The sequence below is a fragment of the Nerophis ophidion genome, linkage group LG07 (assembly GCF_033978795.1).
Source record: "Nerophis ophidion isolate RoL-2023_Sa linkage group LG07, RoL_Noph_v1.0, whole genome shotgun sequence".
Taxonomy (NCBI): domain Eukaryota; kingdom Metazoa; phylum Chordata; class Actinopteri; order Syngnathiformes; family Syngnathidae; genus Nerophis; species Nerophis ophidion.
Genome location: NC_084617.1, coordinates 67,314,272 through 67,329,331, shown reverse-complemented (window position 1 = coordinate 67,329,331; position 15,060 = coordinate 67,314,272). Strand labels below are relative to the sequence as shown.

Here is a 15,060-nt window from a genome sequence, read left to right as displayed (position 1 = left end):
AAGTTGAATATAATACAGAGGAAACTGATGACAGAGACGTGACAAATCTGGTACCTTAGTGGATTACCCAGGGCTTCTCAGAACCAAAATGATGTGTGCAAATGCAATATCCATATTCCTTATTCATCTAATACAGATGTTAAAAACACAGGCACAGCTGGCCTTATTGCCAGCTTCTGAGTCTGTAAGAGTGTGTTTGATTGGTATCATAGTTGGCACACTGCAAAATCTGAAATGTAAGTAGGACTAAATATCTCAAATAAGGGTGATGTTTGTTTATTTTCTGTTTGATCAATCAATCAATGTTTACTTATATAGCCCTAAATCACTAGTGTCTCAAAGGGCTGCACAAACCACCACGACATCCTCGGTAGGCCCACATAAGGGCAAGGAAAACTCACACCCAGTGGGACATCGGTGACAATAATGATCCAGTGGGACGTCTGTGACAATAATGATTATGAGAACCTTAGAGAGGAGGAAAGCAATGGATGTCGAGCGGGTCTAACATGATACTGTGAAAGTTCAATCCACAATGGATCCAACACAGTCGCGAGAGTCCAGTCCAAAGCGGGTCCAACTCAGCAGCGAGAGTCCCGTTCACAGCGGAGCCAGCAGGAAACCATCCCAAGCGGAAGCGGATCAGCAGCGCAGAGATGTCGAGGCGGATCAGCAGCGCAGAGATGTCCCCAGCCGATACACAGGCAAGCAGTACATGGCCACCGGATCGGACCGGACCCCCTCCACAGGGGAGAGTGGGACATAGAAGAAAAAGAAAAGAAACAGCAGATCAACTGGTCTAAAAAGGGAGTCTATTTAAAGGCTACAGTATACAAATGAGTTTTAAGGTGAGACTTAAATGCTTCTACTGAGGTGGCATCTCGAACTGTTACCGGGAGGGCATTCCAGAGTACTGGAGCCCGAACGGAAAACGCTCTATAGCCCGCAGACTTTTTTTGGGCTTTGGGAATCACTAACAAGCCGGAATCCTTTGAACGCAGATTTCTTGCCGGGACATATGGTACAATACAATCGGCAAGATAGGATGGAGCTAGACCGTGTAGTATTTTATACGTAAGTAGTAAAACCTTAAAGTCACATCTTAAGTGCACAGGAAGCCAGTGCAGGTGAGCCAGTACAGGCGTAATGTGATCAAACTTTCTTGTTCTTGTCAAAAGTCTAGCAGCCGCATTTTGTACCAACTGTAATCTTTTAATGCTAGACATGGGGAGACCCGAAAATAATACGTTACAGTAGTCGAGGCGAGACGTAACAAACGCATGGATAATGATCTCAGCGTCCTTAGTGGACAGAATGGAGCGAATTTTAGCGATATTACGGAGATGAAAGAAGGCCGTTTTAGTAACGCTTTTAATGTGTGCCTCAAAGGAGAGAGTTGGGTCGAAGATAATACCCAGATTCTTTACCGTGTTTGATAAGATCATTCTTCTCACTAAGCAGATTTTATGTTAGAGTGTTTTACTTGTTTTAAGGGTTTTGGCCCTAAATGATCTCAGTAAGCTATTAAACCTTGTAGCTGAGATTTTATGACCTATATTGAGTAAAAACGTGTTTGAAACTAGAATATCAAGTGTTGCAAAGCTGTGTCATCAACACTCACAAGTATAAAACTACTTTTTTAAAGTAATAATTTCTTACTTCAAGCATGGGAAAAGAAATCATGATGCCAAGCACATATCATTATGTCAAGATAATGGCACTAGCATTTCCTTAATTTAAGAATATTTTTCAACATACTGAGCAAAAATGTCTATTTTTTTTCTACCAAGAAAAGTGCACTTGTTATTAGTGAGAATATACTTATTTTAAGGTATTTTGGGGTTCATTGAGGTTAGCTAATTTTAGTTGTTTTGGAAAGTCTTGACAAGCCAAATTTTTCTAGTTTTATTGTCAGATAATTTTGCTTAGTTAAAAAAATAAATTAAAAAAAAAAAAAAAAAATTTTTGTATTTTTTCTTGTTTTTGAACACTGACTCTTTGCAGCGCAGCAATGCCAGTCAATTTTATTTTATCAAGTTTGCACTTTTAAAACAACATTGGTTGACCAGACTTCTGCAGAGGTCACACATGACAATAAAAGCAGTAAAAGCAATAACGTAATAAAACAATTAATAATACAACATACAGTAGTACCTAATAAGTACATAAACAGCAGATTTTGGCTAAAACAGGTAAGGTATAATATAAGATAATAATCATTGTGCTGGCTTATACTCAACGTGTAAAGATGAGTTTTATGTTCTTATAGTCAGAAGATGGCAGCACTCTCTCATTTCACCACCATAAACATACCAATGAAAGGAGTGTCAATCATGTCAACACATTTGTACTTGGTGAGAAGTGTAATTTTAACACCATAACACAACTAACACATCAAACCAAACACGCAACGTGTCCACCCATTTATATTTGGGATAACTTTAGATTAACATTGTATATGTTCATTAATTTGCATTAATGAACTGTAACATATGTCGACTTCCTATCAGGAGTTGTAACCTACATCTATAAACAAGCTTATTGGTGTGTTTAATGCGACAGGTGAAAGCTAAGTTGAAGAAAATGCAGTAGTTCATACATTAATTAATGTTTCTGTGCGGCCCGGTAGAAAATGCGTCACGGACCGGTGGACACTGGTAGCCAGTGAAGTTCTTTTACAATAGGGGATATGTGGGTCCTCCTATTAGCACGGGTCAGGATTTTCACTGCCGACTTTTGGAATAGTTGCAGTCGAGAGAGCTTCTTCTTGTTCATACATGAAAACAAACAGTTACAATAGTCTAAACGCAAGGACACAAAAGCATGAATGATAAGCTCCAAATCCTTCTGTGACACGATTTTCCTAAGTTTGGAGATGTTCCTCAGACGAAAGAAGCAGTTCATTGTCAACTGCTTACAAGGCTGCACTAATGACATGTCTTTGTCAAAGTGCCAAATTTCTGAGGTTTGTCTTAGTCGACTAGCCTAAGTCACCCAAGTATTGTTTAATCCATGGAATTTAATCACCAGGTGCAATAACCGGTGTTTCTGTTTTGTCTGCATTGAGCTGCAGAGATGTATTGCATAGCCATTGTTTTATGTCCACTCAACAATGATGCATGGAGTTAAGCTTCTGGATCTCAGACGGCTTAAAAGTATAACCGTATGTAAAAAGAAAAGTAAAAAGAAACATCACTAAACCTTTGAATGACCTTTCCCGAAGGGTTCAAATACAGCAAAAAAATAATACAGGATCCAAAACAGAGTTTTGAGGCAATAAATCTGCTGACTCAGAACTTGTTTGATTAGCTGTAACACTAAAAGAACGCCCCGACAAATATAAGGAGAACCACTACAGAACTGACCCTGACAGTTCTTGATCCCTTGGTCTTCTTAGCAGAACCTGATGGTCAACAGCTTCAAAGGCTGAGGACATATCCAAGAGAACCTGAACAGTGCATTTTGTAGGATCACCAGACATTATAATGTCGCTGGACACTCTCAGTAAGGCCGTTTATGCTGTTTATGGAAACTGGGCTGAAATGGCTCATGGATGATACTTTGATCGAGAGAAAATGTCAGTTGTTTACAGACAACTTTTTCAAGGATCTTAGACAGGCTTGGAATTCTGCTTAAAACTATTTTGATCGATTGTGTTTAAACCTGCTTTTTTTTTAAAATAATGGCTCCACTATGGCAAGTTAGGTAATGCACCAGTAGACAAAAAGAGGTTAACCATGTTTTCAACACATGGTTAGAGCATACTGATCAACTGCATCTCTGTATGGACTGGAGCTTGCAGTGCCTTAGACTGGAAGTCTCTCCAGAGAGTGGTGAGGACGGCGGAAAAGATCATCAGAACTCCCTCTTCCTCCTTATCCGGGAGATCGCAAAAAAAACGCTGCCTGACCAGGGCTCAGAAAATCTGCAGAGACTCCTCCCACCCCCACCACGGACTGTTTTCACTATTGGACTCTAGAAAGAGGTTCCACAGCCTCTGAAGCAAAACCTCCAGTTTCTGTATCAGCTTCTTCTCTCAGGCCGTAAGACTCTTGAATGCATCATAATAATCCCCTCAATTCCCCTCAAAAATGGATTAACTCACTGAAATATAAAGACAATATAACAGAATTCCATAAACCCGGATGCATATGCAAAAGTGCAATATATTTATCTGTACAGTAATCTATTTATTTATATCTGCACCTTATTGATCTTTTATCCTGCACTACCATGAGCTAATGCAACAACATTTAATTCTCATCTGTACTGTAAAGTTCAAATTTGAATGACAATAAAAAGGAAGTCTAAGTCAAAGTCTAACACAAGAGCCAATTTCATTAAACACTTTTTTTTCCATTCTGTCCACTAAAGACGCTGAGATCATTATCATGCGTTTGTTACGTCTCGCCTCGACTACTGTAACGTATTATTTTCGGGTCTCCCCATGTCTAGCATTAAAAGATTACAGTTGGTACAAAATGCGGCTGCTAGACTTTTGACAAGAACAAGAAAGTTTGATCATATTACACCTGTACTGGCTCACCTGCACTGGCTTCCTGTGCACTTAAGATGTGACTTTAAGGTTTTACTACTTACGTATAAAATACTTCACGGTCTAGCTTCATCCTATCTTGCCGATTGTATTGTACCATATGTCCCGGCAAGAAATCTGCGTTCAAAGGACTCCGGCTTATTAGTGATTCCCAAAGCTCAAAAAAAGTCTGCGGGCTATAAAGCTTTTTCATTTCGGGCTCCAGTACTCTGGAAGGCCCTCCCGGTAACAGTTCGAGATGCCACCACAGTAGAAGTATTTAAGTCTCACCTTAAAACTCATTTGTATACTCTAGCCTTTAAATAGACTCCCTTTTTAGACCAGTTGATCTGCTGTTTCTTTTCTTTTTCTTCTATGTCCCACTCTCCCTTGTGGAAGGGGTCCGGTCCGATCCGGTGGCCATGTACTGCTTGCCTGTGTATCGGCTGGGGACATCTCTGCGCTGCTGATCCGCCTCCGCTTGGGATGGTTTCCTGCTGGCTCCGCTGTGAACGGGTCTCTCGCTGCTGTGTTGGATCCGCTTTGGACAGGACTCTCGCGACTGTGTTGGATCCATTATAGATTGAACTTTCACAGTATCATGTTAGACCCGCTCGACATCCATTGCTTTCCTCCTCTCCAAGGTTCTCATAGTCATCATTGTCACCGACGTCCCACTGGGTGTGAGTTTTCCTTGCCCTTATGTGGGCCTACCGAGGATGTCGTAGTGGTTTGTGCAGCCCTTTGAGACACTAGTGATTTAGGGCTATATAAGTAAACATTGATTGATGATTGATACTGATATGGAAGAGTATTACACGGTTACTCGGCATAGCTCGGTTAGGAGAGTGGCCGTGCTAGCAACCCGAGGGGTCCAGGTTCGATTGCCGCTTCCACCATCCTAGTCACTGCCGTTGTGTCCTTGGGCAAGACACTTTACACACCTGCCCCCAGTGCCACCCACACTGGTTTAAATGTAACTTAGATATTGGGTGTCACTTTGTAAAGCGCTTTGAGTCACTAGAGAAAAGTGGTATATAAATATAATTATCTGAGAGCCATATGTAGTCATCAAAAGAGCCACATCTGGCTCTAGAGCCATAGGTTCCCTACCTCTGTCTTAGGATATATTCATTAGTCCAAGGGTATGCTTTTTTATGTGTAGACAAGTTGGATTTAACAGGAGCCACCTGATCCAGAATTGTTACACAGTGATTGTTAAAAACAGTGAATGAGATTGTCCACATCGAGACAGTTCATTACTAAAAGAGGATCAAACATATTAGGAAGTCTGATACCTTACTTCTGAGGGCTTGGGCTCAGGTCTTAAGTGCATAACACACAAAATAGGACGACGATGGCTCATCTGGACATCCTTTACAGACACGTTTAAAATGCCTAAGTCAAGCGTAAAAATTAAGTGTAAAATATGGCTTTTTTGGTGAGTGGGCTCAGAAAAATACTGTCCAAAGTTAAACGCTTCATTGCAGAGCAATATGAGCCATCATCAACATAAAGGTTAAAATCCCCAAGGATTAAAACAGTTTCCAACTTAATTATTGAAGACAAGAAGTCACTAAAAGACAGCAAAGGAGCCAAGAGGATGATAGATTAACACACAATAAAATGGGGCTGAAAACCCCACCTTAAACATCTGCGACTCAAAAGAAGAGAATTCTCGGGACTGGATCACTTTGCATGTGCAGTGATCTCTGTGCACAAAAGCCAGACCACCACCATGGCGACAGGGGCGGGGCTTCCTGATAGCAGAGCAGTCAGCTGGGCAGAGTTCATTAGAATGAATAAAGTCTTCCTCCCTCTGCCATGTCTCAGAAAGACTTATGATATCCAGTTTTTCTCTTGAGAAAAGATCATTCAATGAAAAAGACTCATTCGCAGTTGAAGGAGCGTTCAACAGGCCAATGTGGAGTGTGGATGACAACACAAAGGCAGTGTCTGTGTTATGCAGGGGGATTGGTCGAAAGTCACGTGGACATCAGCTGGTCGGCACAAACACGAAAGTAAAAGATGTCGATGTAAACCCCTGACCACAACTACAGCGATGTGGAGGGTTCAGGACACTTGTTGAAGTCCAATCAGGCAGAGTCCATCCATCCATCTTCTTCTGATTATCCGTGGTCGGGTTGCGGGGGCAGAAGCAGGGAAGCAGGGAAGCCCAGACTTCCCTCTCCCCAGCTACTTCGTCTAGCTCTTCCCGGGGGATCCTGAAGCGTTCCCAGGCCAGCTGGGAGACATAGTCTTCCCAATGTGTCTTGGGTCCCTGTGGCCTCCTACCGGTCAGACGTGCCCTAAACACCTCCTTAGGGAGGCGTTCGGGTGGCATCCTGACCAGATGCCCGAACCACCTCATGTAACTCCTCTCCATGTGGAGGAATAGCGACTTTACTTTGAGCTCCCCCCGGATGGCAGAGCTTCTCACCCTTTCGCTAAGGGAGAGCCCCGCCACCCGGCGGAGGAAACTAATTTCAGCCACTTGTACCCATAATCTGGTCCTTGCGGTCATAACCCAAAGCTCATGACCACAGGTAAGGATGGGAACGTAGATCGAGCGGTAAATTGACAGCTTTGTCTTCCGGCTCAGCTCCTTCTTCACCACAACGGATCGCTAAAGCATCTACATTACTGAAGACGCCGCATTGATCCGCCTGTCAATCTCATGATCCACTCTTTCCTCACTCGGGAACAACAGTCCGAGGTACTTGAACTCCTCCACTTGGGGCAGGGTCTACTCCCCAACCCGCAGGCGGAGTCATGGACACGCTATCACACACATCGAGGAGAGGAATCTGGCTGAGGCATTGAGCGCAATGGCAGCCATGACGGTCGAAGACAGCAGAGCCCACAAGCGCTGCGGCACACCTTCGCTTGACCTGGACACTTGATCGTAAGCCTCTTTTCATCGATCTTTTGCGGACCTTGACCGGTGCCCGACATAGCAGCAAGTATTCATGTGAGTCGGGATCAACTATAAAAATAGAAGGGAACGCTTGCTTGTACCTATCCAATGTATCAAACGAACTCTCCATTGACTCTCTGGCACTAAACAAAGAGTCCCGATCTTACGTCCGTAAAGCCAAAACACTTCTATTCGTTATTCAGGCTGATATGATTACATATGTTGATAATGTTAATAATATACACAGTAGGAGACGAGCCATGGCACCAGCTTGTCTTCAACTATTATCTCTTCTCCCAGTGAGAGAGACATGCTGACAAATTGTATTTGAATTACATGGCCCAAATGTTGACTTGCAAATTAAAAATCTTATCCACACAGGATTACAATCCTTTGTCAATACACGACATGCCACCTTGACTCACAGCAGCAAAAGCAAACATCGCAACTGTGCACAGAACATCAACTACTTAAATCCTAGTAATCCATCCATCCATTTTCTACCGCTTATTCCCTTTCGGTGTTGCGGGGGGCGCTGGCGCCTATCTCAGCTACAATCGGGCGGAAGGCGGCGTACACCCTGGACAAGTCGCCACCTCATCGCAGGGCCAACACAGATAGACAGACAACAATCCTAGTAATATTAACAGTAATACAAAACAGTGTGGAAAGTAAGAAAAATACATCCATCCATCCATTTCCTACCGCTTGTCCCGTTCGGGGTCGCGTGGGGTGCTGGAGCCTTTCTCAGCTGCATTCGGGCGGAGGGTGTCGTACACCCTGGACAAGTCACCACCTCATCGCAAGGCCAACACAGATAGACAGACAACATTCACACACTAGGGACCATTTAGAGTTGCCAATCAACCTATCGCTAGGTGCATGTCTTTGGAGATGGGAGTGAATGATTTAAATACAAACATAACAAAATAACCTGCTTACCCCTTGGAAAAAAACAAGCCAACACAATACTTAATGACCAGGGGAGATTTCTCTGAAGCTATTAACATACTGTATGTGTTTGTATTATCATTTCTATCCACATATCCTTAAATCCTAAAGCTTTTGAGAGTTTGCAGTGATGACAAATCTCTTTGACCAATGAGCTATTAGCATTTGTTTACGACATCCATACTGGCTCCACTGTTGAAAGTAACAGGTTGTAAAAAGATTGAGTACAATTGTGGCCAACCAAGCAGATGCTGTGTAGTGGGAAAGAAACAAGCACCATGGTTTTCGTAGCTCAAATTTAATTGAGAAGTTTTAAATAGGTTCTTAATTGAGGTCACAAGAATGCGGGTTACTATTAATACTGCTTGAAGCATTCGTAAAAAGTCAAGTCACTATATCTAAATAATACATATTTTGTTTTAAGTACATTCAATGAATATGTCTATGAATGTTCTCATCCATCCAGGTTACTGTATTCTCATGGCATTCAATCAATTGCAAAAGAACTGTTCAGTTTGTCTTAGGACTGAGCGGTATGGACCAAAAGTTATATCCCGATATGTTTTGGCTGACTATCGTTATATTTTTTTCCTGAAAGTGAATATGGAAAAAGTCAAACCCAAACATGTGTGTAAAGTAGTTGTACTGAAACTAATATTTAACATGAGTCATTTTCTGAAAGTGTTAAAGTTTCATGCAGAGATATTGCACATAAATATATTAAAAAGTCTTGAAAATATGAAAAGAATTAGAGATGTCCGATAAATGTTTTAAAATGTAATATCGGAAATTATCGTTATCGGTTTCAAAAAGTAAAATGTTTTAGTTTTTAAAACGCCGCTGCGCGGAGTGGTACACGGACATATGGAGAAGTACAGAGCCCCAATAAACCTTAAAGGCACAGCCTTAGCGTGCCGGCCGAATCACAAAATATCCACGGCTTTTCACACACACACACACACACACACATGGTCAACAGCCATACAGGTCACACTGAGGGTGGCCGTATACAATAACTTTAACACTGTTACAAATATGTGCCACACTGTGAACCCACACCAAGCAAGAATGACAAACACATTTCGGAAGAACATCCGCACTGTAATACAACATAAACACAACAGAACAAATGCCCAGAACCCCTGGCAGCACTAACTCTACTGGGCGCTACAATATACGGCCGCCTTAACAACAAGGAACCCTCGCCTAAACTAAAGTCTTTAAAACAAAAATACATACATACATATATATATATATATACTTTATTTTTTTTTATTTTTTTTTTTCGGTCCTGTCCAGCTTGTCAGGCAAATCATATACTTAATGTAGATGCCCATATTTGCTGTTCAGATTTACATTACAAAAGAGAAGTGTAGGATAATTCTCTTGTTGCCTTATTTGTATTTTTCTGTGTGGAAGCAGCAAAAAAGTACATTATGTTAAATGAAGAGTTTCTTTCTGTGATAGTTGATATAATAATGTAACTGCATCATAAAGCCTACATGAACTCCATGGTGTTCAGGGATGAATAGTCTCTCCTATTGCTATTGTACGACGTTTTCAGCTATAGTTACATTAATCATTAGTAATGGAGCAGCCTAGTTTTGAATGGCTGGGTCCCTGCTATCACAATAAAAAATATAACATTTGCATAATAAAAATCAACTACAGGTTTCTCAAATGCTGTAGAAAATGGATGGATGGATGGAGTTGAGCATATGTCAGCATGTGGCCCCTCTTTTAACTCTTTTTTTCAAACTCTTATTGCAAACCCTTATTTATAGCAAGTCATTAATTTGACTTAGTCGTTATTTTGTCTTAATAAGTCGATATTTACTAAGTAAAATAATGACATACTCAGTATCTCAGGTAACTAGGACTCTTTTGTGTTATGTTATTACTTTACGGAAAAAATATATATCGTATATTGCCATTCAGCATACGGAGCGGAAAACACAACCAAAAATTGTATACTTCTTCACGCGACAAAGTCGGCCTACTTCACCACAGTCTGAAGTCTATTGCCCCCCCCCAGGCAGCCTGTCCCCGTCGACATGGAGGGTTATGTAAAAGAAAAAAGGTAGGATTAAATAAGATCTCCTTCTTTCTACTCCTTTTCGAACATGTTGAAAAGAGAAACTGGAAATTGTGATGTATCATTTTGTATGCTTGCATGTTCGAAATAAACTCCAACTCAACTCAAATTGAAACTCAAAAATGAGCAGAAAGACTTCCACATTGAGACATTAGGGATTACATATATCAGTACTGCGGTATTATCTCGAATACATATCTCTTTTGAAAATATACATGTATAGTTTATAATACCTGTATACCGCCCAGCCCTAGTTTGTCTAAGGCAGGGGTCGGCAACCCACGGCTCCGGAGCCGCATGCGGCTCTTTGGCCAATCTGATGTGGCTCAGCTGCATAATCGCCGACCCCCCGATTGTTTCGGGAGGTTTCTGGATTTTGGTGCCTCTCCCGGAAATCAACCGGGGTTAACATCCTCCGACCTTCACTCGGACTACAATATTGAGGCCTGCTGTGATGGCTTTACTTTGAACGTCCTCTACAATATGTCATCGCCCGCCTTTACACCATGGTATCTGCGTGCCGGCCGGACACATGCATCTTGCTGCTTCTATTGTCACATGTACGAAATTGCAAGGCATATAGTCAACAGCCATACAGGTTACACTGAAGGTTGTGATATAAACAACTTTAACACTCTTACCAATATGCGCCACACTGTGAATCCACACCAAACAAGAATGACAAACACATTTCGGGAAAACATCCTCACAGTAACACAACAGAAACGCAACATAACAATTACCCAGAACCCCTTGGATCCATGACTCTTTCAGGCTATATTATACCTCAACCAACGCACGGAGGAGGGGGCTGCCAGCGGGGTATATAATATAGCCTGAAAGCATCATGGATGCAAGGGGTTCTGGGTAATTGTTATGTTGCGTTCATCTTGTGTTACTGTGAGGATGTTCTCCCGAAATGTGTTTATCATTCTTGTTTGGTGTGGATTCACAGTGTGGCACCTATTAGTAAGAGTGTTAAAGTTGTTTATATCACAACCTTCAGTGTAACCTGAATGGCTGTTGACTATATGCCTTGCAGTCATGTACGTGTATCAACGGAAGCCACTTACAACATGTTAATGGGGTGGCAAGCTGTCTGCACATGTTGTTAAAGGTGTCAAAGGCAATGGCTGCAGAGCACGCCTCAATTATTGTTGTCTGGGTAACCATCAGCAGATATTGGCGAGAATGGTTGCGGCTCCCATTATCTTCTTTATTTAGTGAAACGGGTCAAAATGGCTCTTTGAGAGGTAAAGGTTGCCGACCCCTGGTCTAAGAAGATGGTTGGCTTTTCATCCAAGCAGGCTTAATCAGTTCATACTCATAGAATTTGATTGGTCGGATCTAGTGTAGATGCTGGTGTTCAGTTTATAATATTTTAAAGAAAAAAAAACTATTACAACAGAGAAGGTTACCACATTTGCATCATCTTTGTCAAAAAACATGTAGGGCAAACTTACATTTTGATGTTTTCATGGTACTGCTTGGTATCAGAAGGCTGATTGTAGAGTGGCTGAAACAAGAAAGAAGACAATCACACAAGATGCTCAGTTCTACAGCAGCATGCAAACCACAGGATCAGGATCTGCTACCCTGTCATTGATATATTGTAGATGGGGGATTTGTGCAATAATTTGATGAATGCCGTTGATGACAGTCATATTACAGTCTGGGGTAATAAATAATGTTGGGAGTGATATCACTGAATCAGAGGAAAAAAAAAATAGTGTTTTGAAATATGGCACAGAAAATATTATTTTTACGGCAAAATAGGGCTTCAAGACAGGTAGTCAGTCGCCTTGCACTTCGATACAGCCGTTTTACAACTGCTCGACGCTTGCGTTCAGGTAAATTTTCCTCTGTCACTAATGCAAAATACAAATTAAAACCCAATTAAGCAAGAAAGCATGAATGTAGAAAACGCAATTCAATGCAAAACTCACCAGTTCTACCCTGGGTCCCAGCCCTTCGAGTATCCTGTGAGCCTCTTCTGCCTTTTTCTGGACCAGAACACAAACAGAAGTACTAGATTAGCCGGCTGCCTGCACCTCTGTCATCACCATGACAACGCAAGTGAGCACGCTCACTTGGGTGCTTAGACTACGCCACAGCCGGCTGGGTGACTGGATGCAACGATAGCGAGATGGATACATTGACTATTATTAGAGCTTGTAGCTCAAGCTGAGCCACGGTTCTTTGCCTCAGTCCATCACTCCTCTGACAGGGAAAAAAAAACACTCGCACCCCGTGAGTGGAGAGAGAGAGAGAAAGAGAGAGAGAGAGAGAGAGAGAGAGAGAGGGCGTAAGGAAGAACAAGTGGGAGTCGAAAGTGAGTGGAGAAGGCAGAAGCAGCAGGTGGGGGGTGGGTTGGTAAAAGGCTTTGGTGTTTATCTTTTAAGAAACATATTAATGATAGAAAGATAGAGCTAATACCTACTACAAATAGAATCCCGGAACTTTAACCGCTGCGTGAACGACCACAACACTGTATCCCACTGGGCATCCTTTAATTGTTTATACAGTAATACAAGCAAAATAATGTTTTTGTGCAAGCCTACTGTATATATTGCACCAATACACAAGGTTTTGAACCACTCTCCTAATACAATGAACTCACCTTTACATGAACAAACTCTTAGTGTGTGTATGGGGCGGGAGGGGTAACTTTTTAATGCAGCATACTGAAAATAATGGAAAGCGCTACTCTACAAAGCAAATGACTGACGCTACGGTCAAAGTAGGAATTGCCATAAAACACATTTTATTACATTACTGCCATCTGGTAGCAACAGTGGAGAGTGCACCCCCACCCCCCACCCAATTTGTCAGGTTTTCTGTGTCAGATAAATCATGACGAACGGGGCCATAAGAATCCCCTTTCTACTGTACTTCAACATAAGAGCACCCCGACTTTGATATTAGAACTTTCTCTCAGCTAATTGGTATGCTTTACATTGCAAGCAAAAATATATATCCCAAGCTATATTATGTTGGCGTCCAAAATGTCAAAGTAGAACCCCGAAAGATCCGCCCAAAAACATCTGGTTTTACTTGCTAGCATTAGCTTATAGCTAGTAGAGATGTCCGATAATGGCTTTTTTGCCGATATCCGATATTCCGATATTGTCCAACTCTTAATTACCGATTCCGATATCTACCGACTGCGATGAGGGTGTACCTGCCTTCCGCCCGATTGTAGCTGAGAAAGGCACTAGCGCCCCCCGCGACCCAGAAGGGAATAAGCGGTAGAAAATGGATGGATATCAACCGATATCGATATATACAGCCGTGGAATGAACACAGTATTATGCTTAATTTTGTTGTGATGCCCTGCTGGATGCATTAAACAATGTAACAAGGTTTTCCAAAATAAATCAACTGAAGTTATGGAAAAAAATGCCAACATGGCACTGCCATATTTATTATTGAAGTCACAAAGTGCATTATTTTTTTTTACATGCCTCAAAACAGCAGCTTGGAATTTGTGACATGAGGAGGTTGAAGTGTCTCCGGCCACATCGAGGGGTTCCCAGGCCAGCTTTGAGACATAGTCTGTCCACCTTGTCCAAGGTCTGCCCCGAGGCCGGACATGCCCGAAACACCTCACCAAGGAGGCGTCTAGGAGACATCCGTAGTAGATACCCAAGCCATCTCAGCTGGCTTCTCTAATCTGAGTCTCTCCCTGATGACGACCGAGCTCCTCGCCCCGTCTCTGAGGGTGATCCCAGACATCCCGCGGAGGAAACTCCTTTCTGCCGCTACCCAAAGCTCATGACCACAGGTGAGGGTAGGAACGTAGGATAACCGGTAAATCGAGAGCTTCACTTCAACATCTGTCAATCTCGCGTTCCGTTTTTCACTCGCTTGTGAACTAAACCGCGAGATACTTCAACCAGAAGGGGTGCGGTCCACCCGTTTCCGGCTGTGAACCATTGCCTCAGATTTGAAAACACTGATCCTCATCCCAGCAGCTCCACACTAGGCTGCAAATCGCCCCAGTGAACGCTGAAGGTCCCTTCACTTGTTTCCTGATTGGCATTTAGGAGACACACTTGTCCCTGGCCGTTAATCAGGTGGCCTCTGAAACCAATAATGTTGTTCGAACGGTTCTGGTTTATTAGTCTTTGTACGTGCTTAAAGGGGAACATTATCACCAAACCTATGTAAGCGTCAATATATACCTTGATGTTGCAGAAAAAAGACCATGTATTTTTCTAACCGATTTCCGAACTCTAAATGGGTGAATTTTGGCGAATTAAACGCCTTTCTGTTTATCGGTCTTTTAGCGATGACGTCAGAACGTGACGTCACCGAGGTAACACACCCGCCATTTTTATTTTCAACACATTACAAACACCGGGTCTGAGCTCTGTTATTTTCCGTTTTTTCTACTATTTTTTGGAACCTTGGAGACATCATGCCTCGTCGGTGTGTTGTCGGAGGGTGTAACAACACTAACAGGGCGGGATTCAAATTGCACCACTGGCAAGAAATCTGCCGCCGGACCCCTATTGAATTTGCCAGAGTGTCTGCACATTTTACCAGCGATGCTAAGACAGA

The 15,060-nt window shown here is 42.3% G+C and overlaps 1 protein-coding gene across 9 annotated transcripts in view; it reads right to left on the bottom strand.

The window, feature by feature from the left end:
• The window catches only part of ncor2 (nuclear receptor corepressor 2), a 245,010-nt gene that overhangs the window by 115,700 nt on the left and 114,250 nt on the right, over positions 1 to 15,060 (bottom strand). For 8 of the 9 annotated variants that reach the window (XM_061906950.1, XM_061906951.1, XM_061906943.1 and 5 more), the window contains exons 7-8: positions 12,444 to 12,500; positions 11,961 to 12,013 (exon numbers count right to left, since the gene is read on the bottom strand). In XM_061906950.1, the coding sequence (XP_061762934.1) occupies positions 11,961 to 12,013; positions 12,444 to 12,500 (110 nt within the window). Of the gene's footprint in view, positions 1 to 11,960; positions 12,014 to 12,443; positions 12,501 to 12,587; positions 12,669 to 15,060 lie in introns of those variants that run through there. The other variant, XM_061906949.1, reaches the window with a different exon arrangement.